Raw genomic sequence first — 20085 nt, 5'->3', positions numbered from 1 at the left:
CACAAATGGTAACTAAAATCAATGTATTTAGTGCAAACAAAACATGAAAACATTGATAGAAATTATTAAAATAATCAGTTAAATAAAGGCAGATTAGCATACAGAAATAATGATAGAAAAAAAACTTCTAAACCTGTTGAATGGGGAGTTCAAAACTCTCTTCAGGGGATTCATTATTGTAAAAAGATGCATGCAAAACAATAAAAAACATAGAAGCACCTACAAAGAAATTTTGATGCTATTATTTACATTCAAGAAAAGAAAATTCAAAGCTTACCTAAAACCCAGAACACCACAGACCCAGCTCCTGCTAGATAGAAAAGTGGAAGAGACACCATGGCAATAAGCCCATATTGCTGAGCTAAGCTGATTTCTTGACCAAATACACAAATTTTCTGATCAACATTTTTGCGTGATATCAAAGCGCAAGCTCCTAATGATGTGCCCACAGCAAACAAAAGTAGGGGTGATGTTAACCTACATGTAACAAAAATAATAGTAAATACTGGAAATCATTCAAAACTAAAACAAAATGAAGAGTTAACTTACAAACAATACAAAATAAGAACGACAAAAATGCATAAATAATTGCTTTGAAAATGATCAATATTCTTCACAATCCTTGCACCAAGGGCAGGCACTGATGATGGACTTTGAAACTTTGAGGTTTGTACAAATCGAAACCACGGTTTAAGTTGTTTTCTTCTTGTGCCTACCCATTCCTGTGCAGCTGGGACGGACAGATTGAGTTTGACAGGAAGCGACATCCTACACATTTCAAATAAATAGTAGTATTACATTATGTCGTTTAAATAATATCCAATTAGCAACTTGCATAGAATCCCGTGAAGGCTTATTTTCTAAAACTTCGGATTCCATCAAATTTCCTGTTACATAGCTATCCAACAGTTCCAACTTGTCCACGTCAGCCATTTGACACGCGAGGAAGATCGTCTGGTTTCAGATTCATATACAAAAGGTAAATACACCGCTAGGTGGCCCTAATAGTCACATATGGCGTAATGTCAATAAATTGAAACGTTCTTTTTTTACTACAAGATGCAAGGCTTCGTTGACAAAACTGACTTTTTTGTTGTTGTTTACGAGCTGGTTTTTCTTCCACAGTATGCTGAAATAAAATGTTTCCAAGGAACATAGAAACAGTCGAGGAATAAAATTGGCGCACGCGTTTAAAGAAAAGTGTTTAATGCTTACAGCGACTTACGGTTGTTTTACCTTATTATACGAACTTGGATGGTTGCTATGGCAAAATAAAAGATTTCGATTCTTTAAAGGGAAAACCAATAACAGACTAACATATGCGACGTACGTCATTCGCTTAAAAAATCTAACCACAATAAGCTGGTCAAAAAAGTGCCAGTGTCGCTCTAATGAAGGAAAAACAGGTGCAACACCATCATATCCCTTAGAAAGAAAAAAAAAAGGTTTTTATTTAATATCGCGTCCGGGTTGAAAAGGAGAGCAGATTGGCCAACTGCGTTAGTTGTTACTAGTTCGCCCTCGTTCACGGACCTATTTCTTTTCCTTGGTAAGCTATGCTTTTGCCATATATAGGAAGTTTCTTTACATCAAGGAATTAGTACCTGTCACTGTGGCTGGCACTAAAACCTTGAATTTAATGTTAAAGTCTTTGTTTTGTATTGTCCTTACGAGGAATTTGTTTGTAAATAATGTATCTCCTTCAGAAAGCAAGGCCACACAAACAATGTTACGGCTAATGTTTTCACTCCAAATGAATAGCCAGACGACGTCACTCGTCACGTGATAGAAAAGTTCTTGAATGATCAAGGGACCGTGATGATTCCTTGATGTTTGACGGTGTCGCCTAGTTTATTGATGGCGTGTGTTACGTCTTGTGTTGTTCTTGTGTTGATTTAAGTGTTGAAGCAGTTTATCTGCGTTTCATTAATGTGGGAAATAACGTGGTTATTTAGAGGTCCGTCTGAATTAACCATTAAATTACCCATTCGCTTTTTTAAAATTAATCTATTACATAATTGAAAATTTCCCTTTTCTATGCAGGTAACGCCAAAATGATCTCTTTAAAAGGGATATTTTTTATTTTGAGTTTGTTAAGTCAGAGTCAAGCTCAGGCATGGTTTCATGCCAAGGTAGTAGCATCCACATCTGTAGGAAAAAACATTTTGTGCTAATTTTTGTTATTTATGTTTCAGTCAAGCCACCAAGCCAATGTCTTAAATTTGGAGCAGCTTAAGTACATTAGTGGATTGTCAGATATGCAAAGGTTTGATGTAACAATAGACCCAATATTAGTTCCACGTGTTGTTGGTACTCCCAGTCATACCCGAGTCAGGCAGTACATTATGGGTGAAATGCAGTCTCTGGGTTGGGATGTTGTAACAGATAAATTCACTGCCGACGCACCACGTCCACATGGAAAAAAGACATTTGAAAATATAATAGCAACATTGGATCCTAGTGCTCAAAGACGCCTAGTCCTTGCCTGCCACTATGATTCCAAATATACTAGGGATGGAAATTTTATTGGTGCTACTGATTCAGCTGCCCCGTGTGCCATGATGATTACCTTGGCAAAAGATTTAGCACCAAAATTGGATCAACAAAAGCAAAATGTAAATGAAGATATAGAAAGATCACAGTAGTAACTGAAGAATAAATATTTAATGCTCCAATTGCATATTTATCAGGGCAAGGCAGTTACTTTGCAGTTTATATTTTTTGATGGTGAAGAGGCTTTCAGAGACTGGAATGCCAGGGTATGTTTATTTTTTATAAACTATTTATCGAATGCTTTTATAATGTAAGTCGAGCTTAGGATTCGATCTACGGTGCGCGTAATCTTGCCCGAAAATGGGAGGCTACATCCTACCCAAAGGAAAACCGCGATGGAACGAATGAACTTCACAGGATGGTATGGGAATAATTTATGTTACACTGACGTACACGTGACTGAGATTTGCACCTTACCCGCGATAGGATTTGATGGTGCTACTGGATTTACTAGGAGCTCGCAACCCAAATTTTTATAGTTATATTACGTCTGGTGATCGGTGGTTCAAACATGCGGCGAACATTGAAACACGATTGAGAAATGCGAATCTGTTGACAACAAGCAATCAAATCTTCTTAAGTGATTTCGCGCCTGGTGGGATAGAAGATGACCACATCCCTTTCATGCAAAGAAACGTTCCTATCTTACATTTGATTACAACTCCTTTCCCGGATGTTTGGCACACGAATGGCGATAACAAATCAGTTCTCGACTATAATACTATCGATGATCTTAACAAGATTCTTCGTGTGTTTGTCGTCGAGTACCTCCAAGTTAATATCTGACAATTCGGGGAAGATCTAAAGGCCAATAATAGTGAGTTGTAGGAAACTTATCCGTCTATATCTATACCCATCCTGACTTTGTCTTTTTTGAATTTACTCTGTGGTAACATTCACTAACCCTATTTCCATTTCTCTTTCCTCTTCTATTTCGCTGATCAAGGTTTCAGTTTGCTGTCTTTGATCGATCGAGCACTTCTTTATTTATCTAGCCTTTGGTCTTCCGGGAATTGACTTTTACTAATCAACCACCAAACCATTCCAAAAGAATCATTTCAAGTTTTTTGGTTTATCAAAAAACATTAAAACTCGTGTTTACCTAGGAGCACGTGAAAATTTTCTGTTCCTGGTAGCAAGTTATGCAATTTGATACCTTAAAGAAAATGCAAAGTGCAACAATATGCAGAAATTTGTTATCCAGAATACTCTTTCGCATTTTTTTTTCCTTCTGGGATATAAATATAAATACACAAAAGAGACAAATGAATGTTTGGTTGTGCGAACACTCATTTAACTATTTATACAAAATCCAGAGGAAAACCATCATCACATATGTACACAGCTCATCACTCGTAACTGGAAAACAAAAATTGCCGTGAAAAGAAAAAAATGTCATTTGGAAGGAAAAAGATATTAGCTCGTCGTATTGTTACATAGTAAATTGTCGATCATTTACGAAATAATCCACTTGCAGCGCTCGTAATCTCTTATTCTCTTAGTTATTCTTAAGCTTTCAGGAACTGCTTCATCTTTCTCTCGTATAATGCTAAATTCATCTTCTTTCCATAGCTTGAAAATTTTGTTCTCATTCTGAGAGAATAGAAAAAACCACGAACATCATCGGTCCTTGAGGTAGGTGCTCAAAGGATTTGGTCCTCTTCGTTTGCCGCTAGATGAACCCCCGGCAGGAATGATTGGAGAAGCTATATTGCTAACTTCAGCTAAATAGGAAAATTGGGATGTTTAGGTCCGTGCCTCGATCAATGGCAAAGATATTGATTTACGTACCTTTGACAACTCCGAGACATTGGAGCCATTCGTCAGCTGTAATCCTTTTATCTGCGTTCATGTCACAAAAAGCAGGCAATTTCTTACTGCACCGTCTCAGTTTTTGGCTGCGTTTGAACAGCAAGCGTAATTCACGCGTTTCCTGTCTATCGATGACATTGTTTTTATTGGCATCCAGTTGTTGCAGCTGCCATTTGGCAACTCTTTCTCGCGGCGGCAAATTATAGTCTGGACCAGCAATACTGTGGAAATAAAATATGGAGGTAAAATACATAGAATTTTTTTGCGTAAAAAAAAAAGTAAAATTTTCACTAACAATAAATCGTATTCCATACCTGTTGGGATTATTGGCAGTTTTATTTACAAGGAAAGCAGCCAGATTTTCCTTGAAAAATTCCACCATGTCGGATTGCAAACGTGATTTCCTTTTTCCCGTACAAGCTGCAGAAAATAGTTTGATTAAGTATCGCAAGATGGCGCGAGATCACGTTGACATCTTCACTTACCTTCCTCTGCTGTTAGAGGACGGTAAACAGGTTTGAGGTTTTCTTTCGGTGGAGGAGGAGTGGGCCGATTCAACACGTGGGCAGGTAGGTTGTCGCAGTTTGTTGGTTTGCTGTTCTGTACTGATGTTCCAGGAATGGGTTTGCCCGTTTCGTCATTGGCACACCAACAATAGCCTAGAAATAATACGCGACCAAGGACGAAAAATACAAAGGTAACAATGAAGGTATGCGTTCGAAGAAGTAGGCATGATCAGACATGATCAGGCAAGTGCCACAGTTGAAATTTAAAGAAAAAAAAAAGAATCTTACCGGCTGATTTGTGGCACTGGACTCGCTGGTATTTGTTATCTGGCGTACATTCAGGAACGTACATTCCTTGGGCGCCTTGGTCAACCTCCTCTTGAGCGGCTTCTCGATCAGAATAACAGTCGTTTGCTTCATTTCAGATAAACAAAATAGACAAGATGACGAAAACTGTTCAGTTAGTAGTGAGATTGATGTTTTAACATACCTTCTACAGGTTCATTCTCTTCGACAGACGATGCTTCCTGAAGGGAAATGCTACTGGCCTTGGTCCACAGCAAACTGTCAATATCTGAATAGTTCAACAGAAACAAAACCAGTTAATTATACAGACTAAAGCAAAATAACTCAAAAGCGAAAACAACATGGACGTTAAAGAATTTTGTGCGTGTTAAAAATACAGGAGGTATTTTTTAATAGCCGAAAGCTACCCCCGTAACAATGCAGAAATATGGATGCACGTTAGCCCAAAGCAGACGAAAACTGACACGACCTGGAACTGAACTTCACTTCATCAATCAGCTCCCGTCATAAGGTTCAAGATTGATCATTCTATTTCCCAGGTGGAAAATCGGTAAAGTGAAACACAAGCCCCCATATAGAAGCCAGAGATAGAAAGAATAATGGGTTCTTGCAACTAGAAGATGGCAAAAACTCTATACCTGGTCGGATGGGCAGTCTGGATTCAATGGCCGCCGAGTCCTCACCGCTGTCCCCTGAGTTGAGGAAGAGGAACAAACGGAAGGAGACTACACATTATCAACGGGCAAGTCTTGGTCGCTACACAACATACACACAATCTGGTAATCATTTGACCTTCATAACTTTCATGGGTTTGGGTCTGTGACAATAGATGTGAGGCTTTGATTTCAAGTTGTGGACCCCCTATTTTTGTTCGACCAAACACAGTTGCCCTATCCAGTTCATTATCTGTCTCTTCAAGTCATTTATGATGAAAGAGCTGTTTGCAACTTGGTAACAGGTCATTCAACTAGGCCCACAACTTAGAAGTCTTGGTAGAATGGAAAACAAGATTTTTGTGAATTGGCAATTACATTGGTGATGGATCACCTATTACTCTGAAGGAAAGTCCACATTGTGCAACTGGTCATCTTGACATATGTAGTAGCAGGACCCATCCCTAAACTAGAAACCAGTTTCTACAATGGTTTTTAGGAGGGCTGGACATTATATACATACATGTGTAACCTGTAATCTGAAATGACCCCAGGCCGTTTGTAACAACCTGTTCATTTAGATTGTTGGTCGCGAGTAATCGTATTCATTCACGAGAGTGTTTTATGAACTACTTACTATTGATACCGATGCCGAGGCAGACGGACCACTCTGAGCGCGAAATCTTACGATCCTGATCCGTATCGCAGAGTCGAGGGAAGTTTTTGGCACAGCGTTTGGGTCGGACCACTTTGCGGACGAGTCGTCGGAGAACTTTGAATTCGCGTCGAATCAGCTGGCCATCGTTGTTTTTGTCCAGCTGATCAAATTTCCACTCCATCACTCGACGTTCAGCCGTCTCAGTCACGCCATCAATTTGTGCTGTCGTACCTACAAAACAGTCGAAATGAGTTTCATTCGCAATCGCTAAAGTTGGAAACGCCTTCTAGACAACACCATCCATTGAATTGCGCTCTTACAACCTGGCTTACTTGGGATTGGAGTGGTGGGCAAGCGGTTAAATTCAGTCGTAAAAAGTCGGATCAGATGACCATTGAAAGCCGCTTTGTCGCCAGGTGTGCAACCTGCACATACGTTAGAGGAGAAAGAGAAAAAGAAAAATCTAAGTTCATGCACTGATTCTTTTGCTCTTTCATTTTTTATTTTTATTTTTTTTGTATTTTACCTTTCCGGGGTTTCTTGCCTTGTGGTGACCGACGACTGGGACTCGATTTGCCTATAAAAATCGATGTAAAAATGGGGTTATCGATTCGTCCTTTGTGTTACGTTTTTATTCTTTGATTTCCAGAGGGAAAGGAGAACTTACTTTGTCGCTTGCAGTTTGGTTTATTATGTCGAATAGAAGAACCCGGAATGGGTTTGCCGTCAGGCGTGACGCACCAACAATAGCCTGTCGCTTGATGGCACTAGAATTGACAAAAGTTTCCAATTTATTCACTGAGCTTTCATTTTTTTTCTTCTTCTTCTTTAAATTCAATTTCAGGCTTGGCTTACCTGGATTTCTGCGAACCGCCCGTCCTCATTGCATTCGGGAATGAACGTCTCGCCAGTAGGTGCCGCCTTTTTGCCCAGTCCGCTAGCACCGGTTCCTGCTTGGTGAGTCTCGTTCAACCGCCGGGCTGTTCTCTGAGCCAAGCGTCGCTCTGACCAACAACGTTTCTCCTCTCCTGATAAAGAGAAACACACAAAAATTAAAATTAAACAGCTCCAAAAGGAAAAAAAGATGCCAAGATGGATATGTTGTTGTTGTTACAAGAGACGCTTGGTGATGGGAAACAAATTTACCTTGACAAGATCCACGATAACGAACCCGGACAGGATGGCCTTCGCACCTGGCACGCTGTAGCTCGCATCGGGAGCTATAAGTCCGGCCGTCTGACCCGCAGACCGGTTCTAGAGCGGACGGTGAACTTGTTGTCGTTGTGGTCGTAGTAGTCGTCGTCGTCGTTGATGGCGACCGTCCAGCGCTTTGGTTGCTACCGGAGCTGAAGAGACCCAGCTCTTCTCCACATTGTTGCGTCAGCGTCTGGCATTCGGCCGAAACCATGGACGGTGGCTAGAAAGTAGAAAATCGAGAAGTGATTTAGAAACACGCGTTTTTTTTTCTTTGCCAAAATAGACGACCCTATCTAGACGCCCATTTCTTCACATTACGAATACGATTTCCGATATTGCCTATTGAATTACTCTCGTGCTTTCGCCTCCGTTTGGCGAAGTAGGGAGAGATTCGAGAACCGATAGAATTTCGACTTTTCTAACTTTTGATTTCATCCTGAACTTTTGCTTTACAGTTCTGTTTAATTCAGTTTCATTTTACCGGAAATCTCTCGCCGTCATCTGACGAACGAACACATTTTCCACTTGAGACCTCAGCGTCTTCTTCAAACTGTGTGCTTCTCCCACGTTGCATTGTTCCGGCGAATGTGTGTTCAACATTTCCAAAAGAAAAGAAGAAAAGGAAAAGGACACAGTTTGTGTTGGTGGTGGAATGATTTTGACATGACTAGTGGGGAAAAGAAAAGCGGACGGCATAATAGTCCTCCAAAAGAAGAAAAGGAAGCCAAGTCACCTTTCAAGTCAAGACGAAGAAAAATGTGTGTGTGTGTGTATAATCTCTCGAGTTGATAAAAACGTGAGCGGCCATAGAGCAGCACAAGGAGTAGGTGGGTAGGTAGAAAGAAAATGAGCGCAGGTGGACAATTCTGTGTTCGATGTATACGGAAACTTGCCCACAAGTGCCATTCGAGATATATTTCATTCCAAAAGAGGCCGAGGAGGGAAACGGAAAAAAAAAAAATTCCCTCTTGTTTTGTCTTTCTTTTCTAACCCCCTATCCTTTATATATCTCTTTTTTCTTTTTTTTTTCGTCCTGTTTAGCTGCGTTTCCCCATCCAACACAAGAAGAGGAGGATGGTCGTCCGGCAGGTTGAATAGGAGCTGAAAAACACCGAAGGAAGAACACCTGGGTTTCCCCTCCTCCTCGAGAAGAGGGGAAGAAAAAAAAAATCTTTTTCTTCTTCTCACACAAGGCACCCGGCACCGGCAACATCTACTACTACACACACGTACGTATGAAGTGAATTATTTTTATTTTTCTCTGAAAAATAAAAGAAAAGAAAGAAAGATGTGGAATAAAGGGCGGCCCACTCATAAAGGATGGTAGGATATATAGAGGACTATAAGAAAAAGAGGAGAGGTCAAGAATGTCAATCGCCATGAAATGGCATTCAGACTGGAAAAGAAGATAAGAAGACGAAGAAGAATAGAAAGACTAGATGAAGATTGTTTCTATCTGTTCGGACCTGTTGCGGGAACGGAGGAAACAAGGGGAAAAAAAGGGAAATAGTTCAGACATATTTTTAGTTTGAAGGGAAAAAAAGGGACAAAAGTTTCTTTTTTTGTGAGGGGGTGTTGGCCGTGCAAACGACAATAAGTTGTCACATTTAATTTATACTATTACAATGATTCGCTTCTTTTGTTATTACAGGGGGGCGAGGTTGGAACTTTGTCTTCTTTCATCTAAAAGAGGAAATCACAAAACTAGTGGTGGGTGACCTTCGCTATTAGATTGTCTATTAAGAATCCCAAAACTGCAACCCCCCTGTGGAGGTTTTCCCTTAGCTGCGGCGGAAGAGAACAAGGAAGCGTCCCCGCTGCATCCGAGCGCGCACTCCCAAAATCACAAACGTAAAAATTAAAAAAAATTAGCTTTATTTTATTCGTATCTATTGTTGTTGAGCGGCGATGAACATTTCTGCTTTGTTCTTTCTTTTAACTGTAGGTCCAACAACAACAAAAGATGAATATCTAGACGAGACGAAACTTGTCCATTCGCGTCACGTTTTCACATCCGGAATACCCAATCTCCCCTCCAGAAAGGGAAAAAAAAAAATAAATATCATGACGGAATGGAATGTTTCCCTTCTTTTCCAGAATAGATTGCGTCTTCGAGAATCATAACATTAATAGCCACAAGGTAAGATTTTTTTTTTATATTCTGTGTGGATGGTAGATATAATTTTTGTTTTTTTCTTATTCGGAAACTATAATGCCAAAAGAAAAGAAAAAAATGGTGTCAATCTAAAAAAAAAGGACCCATGATAAAAGAAGAAAAAAAGTGTGAAGATATCTGAAGTCGATAGGCAAAGGCAGTAATAATAACCATTTCACACCACCACAAGAGCGAGAGAGAGATAAAAGGGGAGCGACCGATAGGGCCAAGCACCAAGCAAGCCGCCGTATTTATAATGGTATAAGGGGGCTATAAGGAGGAGGAGGACGAGGCGGAGCAGTGAGAGAGAGAGAGAGAAAGAAAGAAAAAATCAACCGGAATATTATAGTACACAACAGGGAAAAAGTGGTCGCGGAGAAGGGGAACGACTTGACTGCGGCAGACAGCATGGCGTCGGGCCCCCTTTTTCTTTTTTAATTTTTTTTCCTTCATCCCAAAAGCGAGAAAATCCCTTTGAATTCTTTTGTGTAAAAAAAAAAAAAAAGACACACCAGAAAGTCTCTCAACGACGCATTTGGACGGGGGGGTTTTTAGGCTGGTGGTGTCCATCGGTTTGCTACACAGAGAATCAAGTGACCTTTTGACCCTTAGTCATAAAAAAAAAAAAGAATAAAAGACAAGAAAATTCTTTTTCGGTTGTTGAGACGGCAGGGAGCCCCACACTCTCTCCGGAGACGATCGTTTGGTATCGACCTCTTCTTTTATATGTGCACATGGATAGTACTTGTATATTATTCGACTCCCCCCCCCTCCCCTTCTTCCTCAATCTTCAGGTGGCAATTGCTATACATCCCACAAAAAGAAAGAAAAAAGTAGAAGAAGACCGCTTTTGGTTTCTTGCTTTTTAGAGAGGATTTATTCCACAGATGCAACACCTGCAACACACCACGCTATATAACCCAGAGGCCGCGCTCTTTAACAATCAATGCCCTTGATCCCTCCCCTCTCAGACGTTTGCCCCGATCAGAAAGAAAATAAAGCCATGCCAACGAAAAGTGAAGAAAAAAATATTTTTAACAAGCGCATTTTCACACCTACTAACAAGCAAAGAATTCCCGGGGTTTAAAAAATAAAAAACGATACGGCTAAATCGTGCTTGTTTCCCGAATAGTTTGCAGTTAAAAGGATTGGAGGGGTGGGGGGGGGGGATAAATTCGGGATTAATGACTTAAGAATGTTTGGGGGTAAATGAGCCGAGGATTAAGTGGAAGGGAACGAAGCTAAATGGGATAGCGAAGTCAGTAGAGTTGGCACGGGTAGGTGTGAAATGGTTAAGTGGATAATGATGTACTCTTACCTTTGGCACTAGTGGAAGGTGTGATGATACAACGTTCAACGTCCAGCAGAAGGTTAACAGAAAAAACCACAAATTCCGGATCAACATTTTGTCGTTTCCGCAATTTCTGTGTTCCTTTTTTTTTTCTATTAACGAAATTTCTTTTTTTCTCTGAATGAATGAAAAAATCACACACACTCACACACAAAGATGAAACACGATCTTGTTGTTGCACTCTAAACGCGATAGAGTCGATGATTAGATTGATGGTGAAAGTCGGTGCGGGGGATGACACACGTTGCAAATGTCTGTTATTTCAAAGTCAAGTAGCCGGAAGATTCTCCACACACACACACAAAAAATGTGTTGACGAAAGAGAGGGTTAATCTAATAGTCGTCTTCGGCGTGTGTGTTGTATGTTGTGTGTACTGGTGTTTTCGTGTGGCCGCTTTAGGAGTTGGGCGCGACGGGGACCTGTGTCGCCGGTCTGGAGCCTGCGGAGACACTGACAGAACGATCAAGTGTGCTGTTGCTCCAAGTGGTGGTAGTGGTGGTGGGTAGTAGTGGCCAACAAACCAGGCAGAGAAAGAGGGAGGGAGAATAGATGAAGAAGAAGAAGAAAAAAAAAAGAAAAAAAGAGGTGGGTGGTGATTGGGGGTGGGTTGCAGCTAGAGGAGGAGTAGGAGGAGGAGGCAAAAGAAGAAGAAGAAGAAGAAGAAAAAAAAAGAATCGTATACAGCAGATTTATTTCTTCTTTTCTGGTTGTCTTCGACTCGGATCTCGTCTTCTTCTTCTGTTGGTGCTGCTTCGTCTACTACTCATTCACCTTGACTCACTCGATGACTGGTTAAGATAACCCCGTTCAGATGTGTTTTCTTTTTTCCCCTTCGTCTTTCTTTTTTTTTTGTGTGTTTTCCTTCTGTTAACTTTTTCTTCTTTTCCAAACAAAAAAAAGTTATAAAAAGGAACAGATATTCAAGGAGACAAAAAAGAAGAAAACTGGATGGCACACGCACAGTCTGCAGGACTAAATTCCGAGATTTTTTTCCTTTTTTTTTTTTCCTTCTTTTTAACTGTTGTGTCACATACCCAAAAAGATGGGAAAACTAAGGCGCAGTTTATTATTTAGGTAGTTAGCCAAAAAAAAAAAAAAAAAAAACTGATCACGCGCCAGGGACACAACTGTGGGGACACACGACTAACTTGAACCATAAATTCCAATGGCGCTATTTATTAGCAACGACACGAAGCAGCAGAAGAACTCCGCCCTGAATATGTTTTATTATCTTGCCTTTTTGGAGAGCAACAAGAAAATCTTTTAATGGTTCCCGTTTTTTTTTTTTTTCTTTGACAAATCACGGAGACGCCATGTTGCGTGTAAATTTGCTTTACATGGAAGAGACACTAAAAAAAAAAAGCAGTAAATCTACTTGGACGAGACTTTATTTCGTGTGACACACGTCATCCACACTTGATGGTGTGTTTGTGAACTGTTGGACTGTGTGTGTTTTGATTCGATAGACGGCCGTTGTACACAGCTCAAGTGGTCCTCTTCAACTGGTAGTTGGACTTGCCAAGTCACTTGCATGTCTTGTTTCATCAGTTTGTTCCGCCTCCTCTTATTTCTTTTTTTCGCTCAGCTTTTATTTATTTTTTTTTCGGTTCTTTTCCGCCCCTCCCATTTCCATTTTCTCTCTGTCGCGAACGGTCTTGTGTATTTGTATCGATATTCTTAATTCCATGGTACATTCTTCCGTTTCCCTTCGTCTCTCTTCTTTTGGGGGTCCATTCTTGCCACACGGGACCGGCTTCCACCTCTAACGCACGCTCCATTTACATCGGTCGGTTCTGTGGATCTGGATGAGTTTCCAGCTGATCGATTAGTCTGCCCTTCCCTCGCTCTTTTCACTCTTTGGCTCGCTCTCTAAAAGTTAAAAAAAGTACAGAAAAAGAGGGAGGAAGAGATGTAAATGAGACACTATTCAGCTGGTCGTTTACAAAAAGGAAATCACAAACTCGTGGGATACGTGGTATCCTTTTTTGCTCTTGCGTTCACCGTCGTTCCTTTGGCCGGTGGTCATTAACTCGTTTATCTGTTGTCAGGTTTCTGTACTGCGCGTGAGTGTGCGTGTGTCCCAGATCCGGTTATCGACGAATTTGCAAAGCGCCCTTCTTAAATTTATCCTCGCCTCAAGTCCTAGTAGGGATCTGCCAAGGATATTCGATCCGGATCGATTGGGTTTTGATTGACGGCACCCCGGCGGAAGCACCCGACAGTCTCCGTCACTGCCCATATCGACTACGTAATAGCGAGCCACCATCAAGTTGCGTGGAAGCTGAGATAGAAGAGGAAAACGCCCTTGTGCACGTCCACTATAATGGATTGGCGATCACGAAAGGGGCGCGCATGAAGGCAGCCGCCATTCCGATGCATATTATGCGCTTGCGTGTGTTGTGTAAATGTGAGGATGCTATACTAGACGTATACACAAACAACAATCGACGTAACAAATGGTTAAACATGTCGTGCGTTTTATATGGTATCATCGAGTTTCTTATTTTACTTTGTCCCTCCCCTTTCGCTTGTTTGTGTTGCGCAGCGGAGCGATAATCATCCCTCAGCGGTTGTTCTTGTTATCGCGCTAAAATCCAGGCACAATCCTTTTGGTACACGCTGTCTTGTACCACCACCCCCCTCCTGGTTTGTCATTGGGCGGACTTTTGTTTTCATTTTCATTTTTTGTTTTTTTTTTTCCTTTTTAAGCTGGGAAAAGGTTGGAATTGATGTGTCTTGATGTTATTCTTGTTATTCCCTTCAGCCTTTTTTTTTTTTAATTTAGACTTGAGAGAAAAATGCAACAATTGAAAAATCTTTTGGGTTTTTGTTTTCTTTTTTTCGGTTCAATTGTAGAAATCTTTAGAATGTGAAACAAAGGAATAGGTTCACAAAGGAAAAAGAAAAAATGAAATGAAATCGAAAAGAATATTGAGCAGGTGGTGATTGGAGGAATAAAGAATAAAAAAAAAAAAAAGGTTGCTGGTGGGCGTGTTAATTGTAATGGACTCGGAAAATTTGTGAGGCGCGAAACTTCGACCCAGGCGGGTTGCCTGATGAACCTCCGGAATGTAGATGAACCATCTAAATTTCCCCGCATTGTAATTGCTCCTGTTCCAATCTCCTGAGGCAAGTAGAAATATAATGTCTCCTTGCTTCTTTCTCTCATCTAATTTTATTCTTTTCCTTTCTTTCTTGTGTAGCTACGCATGCTTGAGGGCCACACGCAACGAAAACCGATCGGAGAATGGTAACACATGTGTAATCTAATTTGAATATAAGGTTTTATACATTCCGAAATAGGAGGCCTAAAAATCAGCTTCATCATCCGAAATCTTGACGGATAGACATATTGATTGTTTGTTTGCTTCTGTATGGAATAGACGTAAATCTGAATGTTTTCTCGCATCGGCAATGCTGGATTTTTGACAGTAGGCATTCAAACAACAACAAAAGATGGCTGACCATTCAAACAAGCTGGATATTGTCCAAGCTACAGCTGCTTTAAAATCCCTTAGATCACTGAGAAATAATGTCGGCACACTCTTTCACAGCCTCGCCGAAGGTATTGGGCTTCAGTCCGGGCAGGACAGTAAAGAGTCAAAATTCGTTGCAGAATTACAACAGCAGTTGGTCATTGTGCAGACGGGTGTCAAGTAAAACATAGCTCATATATATATATATATATTTTTTTTTTAATTCTTTATTTTCCTTTATATTTAAATCTTTATTATTCTTTTTTTTTTTTAGGGAATTTGAAGAAGCTATAACAAGTGTTGATTCCGTTCAAGTTCAGTTGGGTAACAGTGGCTACTTGAACCAAGATTGCACTCCTGATGCGCTAAATCTGTATGAATCCCTCATCACCTCATATAGATGGACGGATAATGTAACATTTCCAGTTTTATCTTAAATTGTTTTAATTTTAATGATTGATAATAGCTGGCAGAATATTCTGGATATGCCACAACCCTTCTCAGTCAAAATTCACTAAAACGATCTACACTTATCCCTGCAAAGAGAAGGAGGATCCAACCTAGTAGCCAGAATGTACCTCCACAGTATGTTGATTTGGTTAATACTAGAAATCGAACCATGCAAAATTATGCTTTTCTTCCCTAGGCAAATCGACAATGTTATTAATTCTCTCTGCCGTTCATTGGGTGACAACATGAAGATTGAAACTTTCCGACCTTATGGATCAAGTACAGTGTTGCAGATAACCTTAGGCAAGATCATGAAAGGCATTGTGGTTCTCAAGAGATTGATGGTCGAGTGGGTCGTCGTTAAAGGCGCTACAGAAGATTTGATGACTGAAGATGGGAAAATTGATATGTGGGGTGAATCCCGCTACAAGGTGTTCAAGAAGGTTACCGAAAACGCCAATGCGGCCATGCTCCATTTCTATTCACCAGCATATCCGGACCTAGCTATCAGATCATTTTTAGTAAGTTATGACATTTTTACTGCTTTTGGAATTTATTTCTTGATAATGGTTTCACATTATTGAACAATTAATTTATGCCACGTTTTAACTTAACAGACATGGTTCAACAGTTATCAATCGCTGTTTACAAGTCCCTGCAAAAAGTGTGGTCATCATTTGCATAACCTTTTACCCCCTACATGGAGGGACTTGAGAAATCTGGATCCATACCATGAAGACTGTAAACCTTAAATACAAGGAAAAGAGAGAACATACTTTGGTGCAAATAGATTAACACATGAACATGAAAAATTCTTATCAGTTGCCAGTATCTTGGCATAATTTCTTGGAATGACGAGTCACGCGGTCGCTTTTAGCAACATGTATTTGGCCTGGCTTTTTCCTCGGTTTCTTCGCAGGCGGCGGGTTGTCCTCCACATCTACTTCTGCAGTAGGCTCAGTGCTTGTTGACGGTATTGCATCTCCTGAGTTCTCTCCATCCCCAGTCGTTGAAGTTACAGACTTTTCCAATGCCTTACATTTGCCGTAACGCTTTAAAACGACCTGGCGAATGTTCTCTTTTCTCACTCTCATCATTTCTTGTTTACTAGTAAAATAAATACAAAATAAAATAATAACAATAATTTTGAAGGTCAAAGTTTCGAAGGAATTTTCAACGTCTGCTCACCTCATCTTTTTCTTAACGGTCTTCGCCTTAACTGTCTTTGCAGTCTCTCCGTTCTCAGTATGAGACGGATCATTCATAGCTTTTTCCTGTGCCTTGATCTGATTTGACACGTCCGAAGCACTGAAAAGTCAAAAGGAAAATCAAGGGGAAAAGTAACCACAAAGGGCACACGTATCAACTTACTACATGCTGCCCATGATGCCAGACCAAAAGAAGAGTGTCGTCAAACGTGAGAGCAGCAGACTATCTGCGATTCGGTCTCCAAAATAAACGTCATTAGGCACATTAGGCGGTTGTGGAGTTTCTACTTCCACCTCATCTTCGTCAACTTCTTCTTCATCCGTTTCCGTTTCCGAACTCGTCTCATTTTCAACTTGAATGGATGCTCCAATGGAATTTCGTTCATCGTTTCCAGGTACAATTCGATTAGTTTTTCCACTTGGGTTTGCAGTATTTCTAAAGCTTTGCTCTATTTCCGACCTTCCGGTCAAAGATACCGGTGCTCCCAAAACGGGATTGTTTTCTTGTTGAGCGTTTCCTCCAGATGCGTTCGCTTTTTTCCCCACATCCAACGTCCGAGGTACCACTGCGGATTGGTACCCACTAGGCCCCGGTGTCGGTTCATCAGGGATTTCCGTAATCGTAGCAGTATTTCTTTCCGTTACAATAGGAGCGCTCGCACATGCATGTAAGTAAGCCCGATGGAGATCGAGTCCACGATATCCAGTCAAAGTGCCCAGTGAAGGGGGCAGCCAATGCAACTGTCCAGTACGAACCGAAAGCTCAGGTACGGGAAGATTTTTGGTTAAATTCAAAAGTTCTTTGAAAGGTAAATAATTCTCGTAGGCTATTCCGAATCGTTCGCAGTTTTCTTCGGTGAATTCCGCCATTTCAGGCGCAAGAGTGAAATTGCATTGCAACAAACGGTATATGCTTGTGAAAGTGATGCCAAGTTCTCTTCCATCGCCGGGAAAACATAATTCTGTAAAACGGAAATAATAATTATTTTTCTCATTGAAAGAACAGAAAGATGTGCTTACTTCTTGGACGTTTCGCGTTCGAAGGCAACATTGGACACAGAATTGCTTTCAGTTCTTTCTCTTTCCTCTTGACTGATCGTTTGCATCTGATATGTCGAACTCGAATATTGGGGTGGAGTAATTTACCTCTTATAATCAAGTTACGTTCTCGAGAAAAATTCAGTAAACTGTTTTTCAACATCGGGAGAGTTTTCGACATGGATCCAACCACATGCTGCTTATAACCTTGGGAAGACATCATGCTCACAATCTTGCTAGCGACCTTCCGGTTTTCTTTCGGGAACCAACTTTTCTGTGAGTACATCCTTTTATTCTTAAGAGAGAAACAGATACGTTGTACAGGTTCCGCAAATAGAAAGGAATGCCAACGACGTACCTTAAGATCCTCAATGTATTCCTTAGGTGATGTAGACTTCATACGTAAATAATGAAACCTACTGAAGAGCTGCGGAAAGTTGCGACCAGGAAAGTCTCTTCGAATAATATGAGCACGCAACTTACTAGCGTCGGGCATGGCAAGAAGCATGTTGTTCTCTTTCCTAAACAAAACAATAAAAAATAAATAAATAGTAATAGTAGTAATATTAATCATTAATAAATTTAAAACAAAATTACTCGGTCCAATTCTTTTCCAATCCCATCCCTCTCTTTTGAATGATTTTGTATCGATTGCGGATTTGAGCAATGCTTCGCTTCCCAAGGACCAGTGAAATGTCTGAGAAATCATATCCCATTTTAATGCCTTCCAAAATAGCGATATCTTCATGTGCAGCGAACGGGCTGGGATCGAGCGAGTAAATATAATACCGGAAGTGCCTGTAAGTAACGGACATTAATGGTTGTCACTAAATTGTAAAGTATTTCGTGCCTTGATGAGACACTGAACTTACGCGTAAATCTGCGCTTTCGATTTCCCAGGAAAGTTTCGCCTTACTTCCTCCCAATAAATATCACTCATGCTTTCAGCATGGAAACTGCCGATAAGACTGAGCAGTAAGACGTTATCTTCCTTTGTCCAACCAAACCTTCTAAGTTCAATGTTGAATTTTTCTTGATAGTGACGGAAGCAATCAAAGGGTGTACGACCACTATTTAAATTCTCTGCTACTTCATCCCAATCTATTCCATTGCCTGTTGCCTTAATCAAGTCCTGAAAGATAAAATTAAAAAAATTATTATTTGTGAACGTGCGAGATCGCGGGAAACTTACCTTCAGCATCCTGTTTTCTTCATGTTTCCAGGGACGACTATTGACCCCTGGGCGAAGATAATGCATCCAATGAAGCCTTAACTGATCAGGAGTACGTGATCGAAAAAACTGAAATGCGACGGTTGAAAAAAATTATGATGAAAATGGTAAAAGAATAAAATAAGTGCCGAAAGGCTAAAGGTCGTACACTTTGAATAGATAGTTTGATCCAGTCGAATGACGTTGGGGACACATTCATAAGTATTTCATCGGGTAAAGAACGGACGTCATAGATTTGACGCTGAAAAGGCTTGATTTGATCTTGAATAGCTTTTTTTTCTTCTTTAGAAATAGAAGATTGTTCTAGTTGCTCTTGCAGTTTATCTCTAATAGCGATTAGACGAGTAGATTCCAATACAATCGCTTGTTCTTTTAATTCTTTGCGAAGCTTCCGAATCTCGAACTTCGATACTGCAAATAAAATTAAGTAACCTAACATTATTTCCAATAAGCATATTCGGAATTTTCTACTTACAAGGCTTATTCATCATTATCAAAGAAATATTTCTGTATCCCAGATTGCAGGCTAACTTGGCATCTGAATTCATCGGTGGAGTATTATATGATTCATCTTTGAAGTATGGCATTCCAAAATAAGAAAATGAGATTGGTTTCTTCTTTGTCTTCTTTTCTGGTTTCTTTGTAAATTTGGCTTTAAGGATCTCTATTTCAGTAAGCAAGATTTTTTGTTTATGCTCATTCACGTTACGTAAAACTTCCAATTGCTGAGAAAGCTCAAATAACATTGATTGGTAGGCTCTGTTCAGACACAAAGCATTTTCATAACTAGGTTCCAACTCAGATATTATTATTCTGTCTTCTTCTACACACTCAGAGGTCAGCTCTTCAAATATTGAGAATGTGTTGTCAGGATGGGATGGAGTCAAATGCTGCTGATAACTACTTGCCTCACTTGGGGAATAGCCATCACCACTATCACCTGAAAAAGTCATGCAAATAGTTAATAAGATTTTTAGACTGTCAAACGATACTTCAAATATCGTTGTTCGTGAAGGGCTGGTTGGAATCGTAAAAATATATTTACAGCGTAAATAGTATTCAGAGTCATTATCTCTGCTAGACGTGCCAGCAAGAGCAATTTCAATTTTATGAATGTCGTTCAAATCTGAATCCTCTGGATCTTCTGTGTTCATTTCACTACACTGCTACCCTATAGAAACAGACTGAAATTTGGAACGCGGGAAACACGTGTGTTTGCTGGTATTTGCGTTCACGGCCACCTCTCTGTTTTTCTATGTACTCGTCTTCAGTTGTTGTTACTAGAGCCAAGGCAAAAGGCAATAGCTGTTGTTACTTTGCAGTTACAGAAATTGATACTGTAAAGCAGTGGCGCTAAAAAGCATACTGTATAAAACTGTAAGTTGTTTCTTTGATTTTGATTTCTTTGAAAACCCTTAGATCTGAGAATGTGAGAAATCTTTTGATCTACAGAAAATATTACCGTTTAAATCTTATCACGAAGTTTCTGT

General features: G+C 40.2%; 5 protein-coding genes and 2 long non-coding RNA genes across 14 annotated transcripts; 4 read left to right on the top strand and 3 right to left on the bottom strand.

Moving 5' to 3' along the window:
- Positions 1-6: 6 nt before the first annotated feature.
- On the bottom strand, positions 7-1379 carry LOC116928810 (prenylated Rab acceptor protein 1). Of its 2 annotated transcripts, XM_032935933.2 has the most exons (6): positions 1237-1379; positions 1087-1129; positions 836-1001; positions 550-768; positions 278-477; positions 7-219 (listed from the first exon to the last, which is right to left on the bottom strand). In XM_032935933.2, the coding sequence occupies exons 3-6, from the start codon at positions 931-933 to the stop codon at positions 128-130; spliced, it is 609 nt and encodes a 202-aa protein (XP_032791824.2). In that variant the 5' UTR covers positions 934-1001; positions 1087-1129; positions 1237-1379; the 3' UTR covers positions 7-127. The 2 variants fall into 2 exon arrangements, with proteins under 2 accessions (XP_032791824.2, XP_032791825.1); XM_032935934.2 differs by lacking the exons at positions 1087-1129; positions 1237-1379 and having other exon boundaries at positions 832-977.
- A 38-nt stretch (positions 1380-1417) lies between these two features.
- LOC116928805 (glutaminyl-peptide cyclotransferase) lies at positions 1418-3823 on the top strand. 2 transcript variants are annotated; one of them, XM_032935926.2, is made up of 7 exons: positions 1793-1957; positions 2044-2132; positions 2196-2615; positions 2691-2759; positions 2819-2914; positions 2980-3370; positions 3500-3823. In XM_032935926.2, exons 1-6 carry the CDS (start codon positions 1930-1932, stop codon positions 3337-3339), a joined length of 1062 nt encoding a protein of 353 aa, XP_032791817.1. In that variant the 5' UTR covers positions 1793-1929; the 3' UTR covers positions 3340-3370; positions 3500-3823. The 2 variants fall into 2 exon arrangements, with proteins under 2 accessions (XP_045033717.1, XP_032791817.1); XM_045177782.1 differs by lacking the exon at positions 1793-1957 and adding an exon at positions 1418-1549 and having other exon boundaries at positions 2980-3823.
- A 2-nt stretch (positions 3824-3825) lies between these two features.
- Positions 3826-11293, bottom strand: LOC116928795 (SPARC-related modular calcium-binding protein 2). Of its 4 annotated transcripts, none has more exons than XM_045177776.1 (14): positions 11159-11293; positions 7635-7905; positions 7344-7516; positions 7156-7255; positions 7015-7065; positions 6812-6913; positions 6468-6719; positions 5816-5902; positions 5362-5445; positions 5160-5285; positions 4851-5024; positions 4680-4785; positions 4345-4586; positions 3826-4277 (listed from the first exon to the last, which is right to left on the bottom strand). In XM_045177776.1, the coding sequence occupies exons 1-14, from the start codon at positions 11243-11245 to the stop codon at positions 4174-4176; spliced, it is 1959 nt and encodes a 652-aa protein (XP_045033711.1). In that variant the 5' UTR covers positions 11246-11293; the 3' UTR covers positions 3826-4173. The 4 variants fall into 4 exon arrangements, with proteins under 4 accessions (XP_045033711.1, XP_045033712.1, XP_032791804.2 ...); XM_045177777.1 differs by having other exon boundaries at positions 5816-5869; XM_032935913.2 differs by having other exon boundaries at positions 6821-6913.
- LOC116928819 lies at positions 5283-14009 on the top strand. 3 transcript variants are annotated; one of them, XR_006650174.1, is made up of 8 exons: positions 5283-5727; positions 5795-5956; positions 7333-7445; positions 8727-8914; positions 9337-9536; positions 9631-9825; positions 9908-13167; positions 13241-14009. It is a non-coding gene; the product is annotated as an uncharacterized LOC116928819 (long non-coding RNA). The 3 variants fall into 3 exon arrangements; XR_006650175.1 differs by lacking the exon at positions 9908-13167; XR_006650173.1 differs by having other exon boundaries at positions 9908-14009.
- Positions 14010-14424: 415 nt separating this feature from the next.
- On the top strand, positions 14425-15893 carry LOC116928808 (mediator of RNA polymerase II transcription subunit 27). The gene is made up of 6 exons (XM_032935929.2): positions 14425-14442; positions 14628-14848; positions 14943-15081; positions 15135-15253; positions 15315-15639; positions 15736-15893. Exons 1-6 carry the CDS (start codon positions 14440-14442, stop codon positions 15868-15870), a joined length of 942 nt encoding a protein of 313 aa, XP_032791820.1. The 5' UTR covers positions 14425-14439; the 3' UTR covers positions 15871-15893.
- On the bottom strand, positions 15736-19905 carry LOC116928785. The gene is made up of 11 exons (XM_032935891.2): positions 19641-19905; positions 19071-19535; positions 18744-19006; positions 18557-18664; positions 18237-18496; positions 17962-18162; positions 17723-17885; positions 17347-17659; positions 16490-17288; positions 16307-16426; positions 15736-16225 (listed from the first exon to the last, which is right to left on the bottom strand). The coding sequence occupies exons 1-11, from the start codon at positions 19747-19749 to the stop codon at positions 15937-15939; spliced, it is 3090 nt and encodes a 1029-aa protein (XP_032791782.2). The 5' UTR covers positions 19750-19905; the 3' UTR covers positions 15736-15936.
- Positions 17506-17960, top strand: LOC123475265. The gene is made up of 2 exons (XR_006650177.1): positions 17506-17640; positions 17749-17960. It is a non-coding gene; the product is annotated as an uncharacterized LOC123475265 (long non-coding RNA).
- Positions 19906-20085: the final 180 nt, after the last annotated feature.

The sequence above is a fragment of the Daphnia magna genome, linkage group LG8 (assembly GCF_020631705.1).
Source record: "Daphnia magna isolate NIES linkage group LG8, ASM2063170v1.1, whole genome shotgun sequence".
NCBI classification, from domain to species: domain Eukaryota; kingdom Metazoa; phylum Arthropoda; class Branchiopoda; order Diplostraca; family Daphniidae; genus Daphnia; species Daphnia magna.
This window is presented reverse-complemented; position numbering and strand designations above follow the sequence as displayed.

Coding starts and splice junctions, on each gene's coding strand:
- LOC116928810 (XM_032935933.2), bottom strand. CDS start 933: ATGGCTGACGTGGACAAGTTGGAACTGTTGGATAGCTATGTAACAGGA. Junction 769..835: donor AAGCCTTCACGGGATTCTAT/GCAAGTTGCTAA, acceptor TGAAATGTGTAG/GATGTCGCTTCCTGTCAAAC. Junction 478..549: donor GTTCTTATTTTGTATTGTTT/GTAAGTTAACTC, acceptor TGTTACATGTAG/GTTAACATCACCCCTACTTT.
- LOC116928805 (XM_032935926.2), top strand. CDS start 1,930: ATGTGGGAAATAACGTGGTTATTTAGAG. Junction 2,760..2,818: donor TCAGAGACTGGAATGCCAGG/GTATGTTTATTT, acceptor AGTCGAGCTTAG/GATTCGATCTACGGTGCGCG. Junction 2,915..2,979: donor CGAATGAACTTCACAGGATG/GTATGGGAATAA, acceptor TACCCGCGATAG/GATTTGATGGTGCTACTGGA.
- LOC116928795 (XM_045177776.1), bottom strand. CDS start 11,245: ATGTTGATCCGGAATTTGTGGTTTTTTCTGTTAACCTTCTGCTGGACG. Junction 5,903..6,467: donor CCTCGGCATCGGTATCAATA/GTAAGTAGTTCA, acceptor GATAATGTGTAG/TCTCCTTCCGTTTGTTCCTC. Junction 4,278..4,344: donor ATGTCTCGGAGTTGTCAAAG/GTACGTAAATCA, acceptor TTTCCTATTTAG/CTGAAGTTAGCAATATAGCT.
- LOC116928808 (XM_032935929.2), top strand. Junction 14,849..14,942: donor ATTGTGCAGACGGGTGTCAA/GTAAAACATAGC, acceptor TTTTTTTTTTAG/GGAATTTGAAGAAGCTATAA. Junction 15,640..15,735: donor TAGCTATCAGATCATTTTTA/GTAAGTTATGAC, acceptor TTAACTTAACAG/ACATGGTTCAACAGTTATCA.
- LOC116928785 (XM_032935891.2), bottom strand. CDS start 19,749: ATGAACACAGAAGATCCAGAGGATTCAGATTTGAACGACATTCATAAA. Junction 19,007..19,070: donor GATAATGATGAATAAGCCTT/GTAAGTAGAAAA, acceptor TTTTATTTGCAG/TATCGAAGTTCGAGATTCGG. Junction 17,886..17,961: donor TTGGAAAAGAATTGGACCGA/GTAATTTTGTTT, acceptor TGTTTTGTTTAG/GAAAGAGAACAACATGCTTC.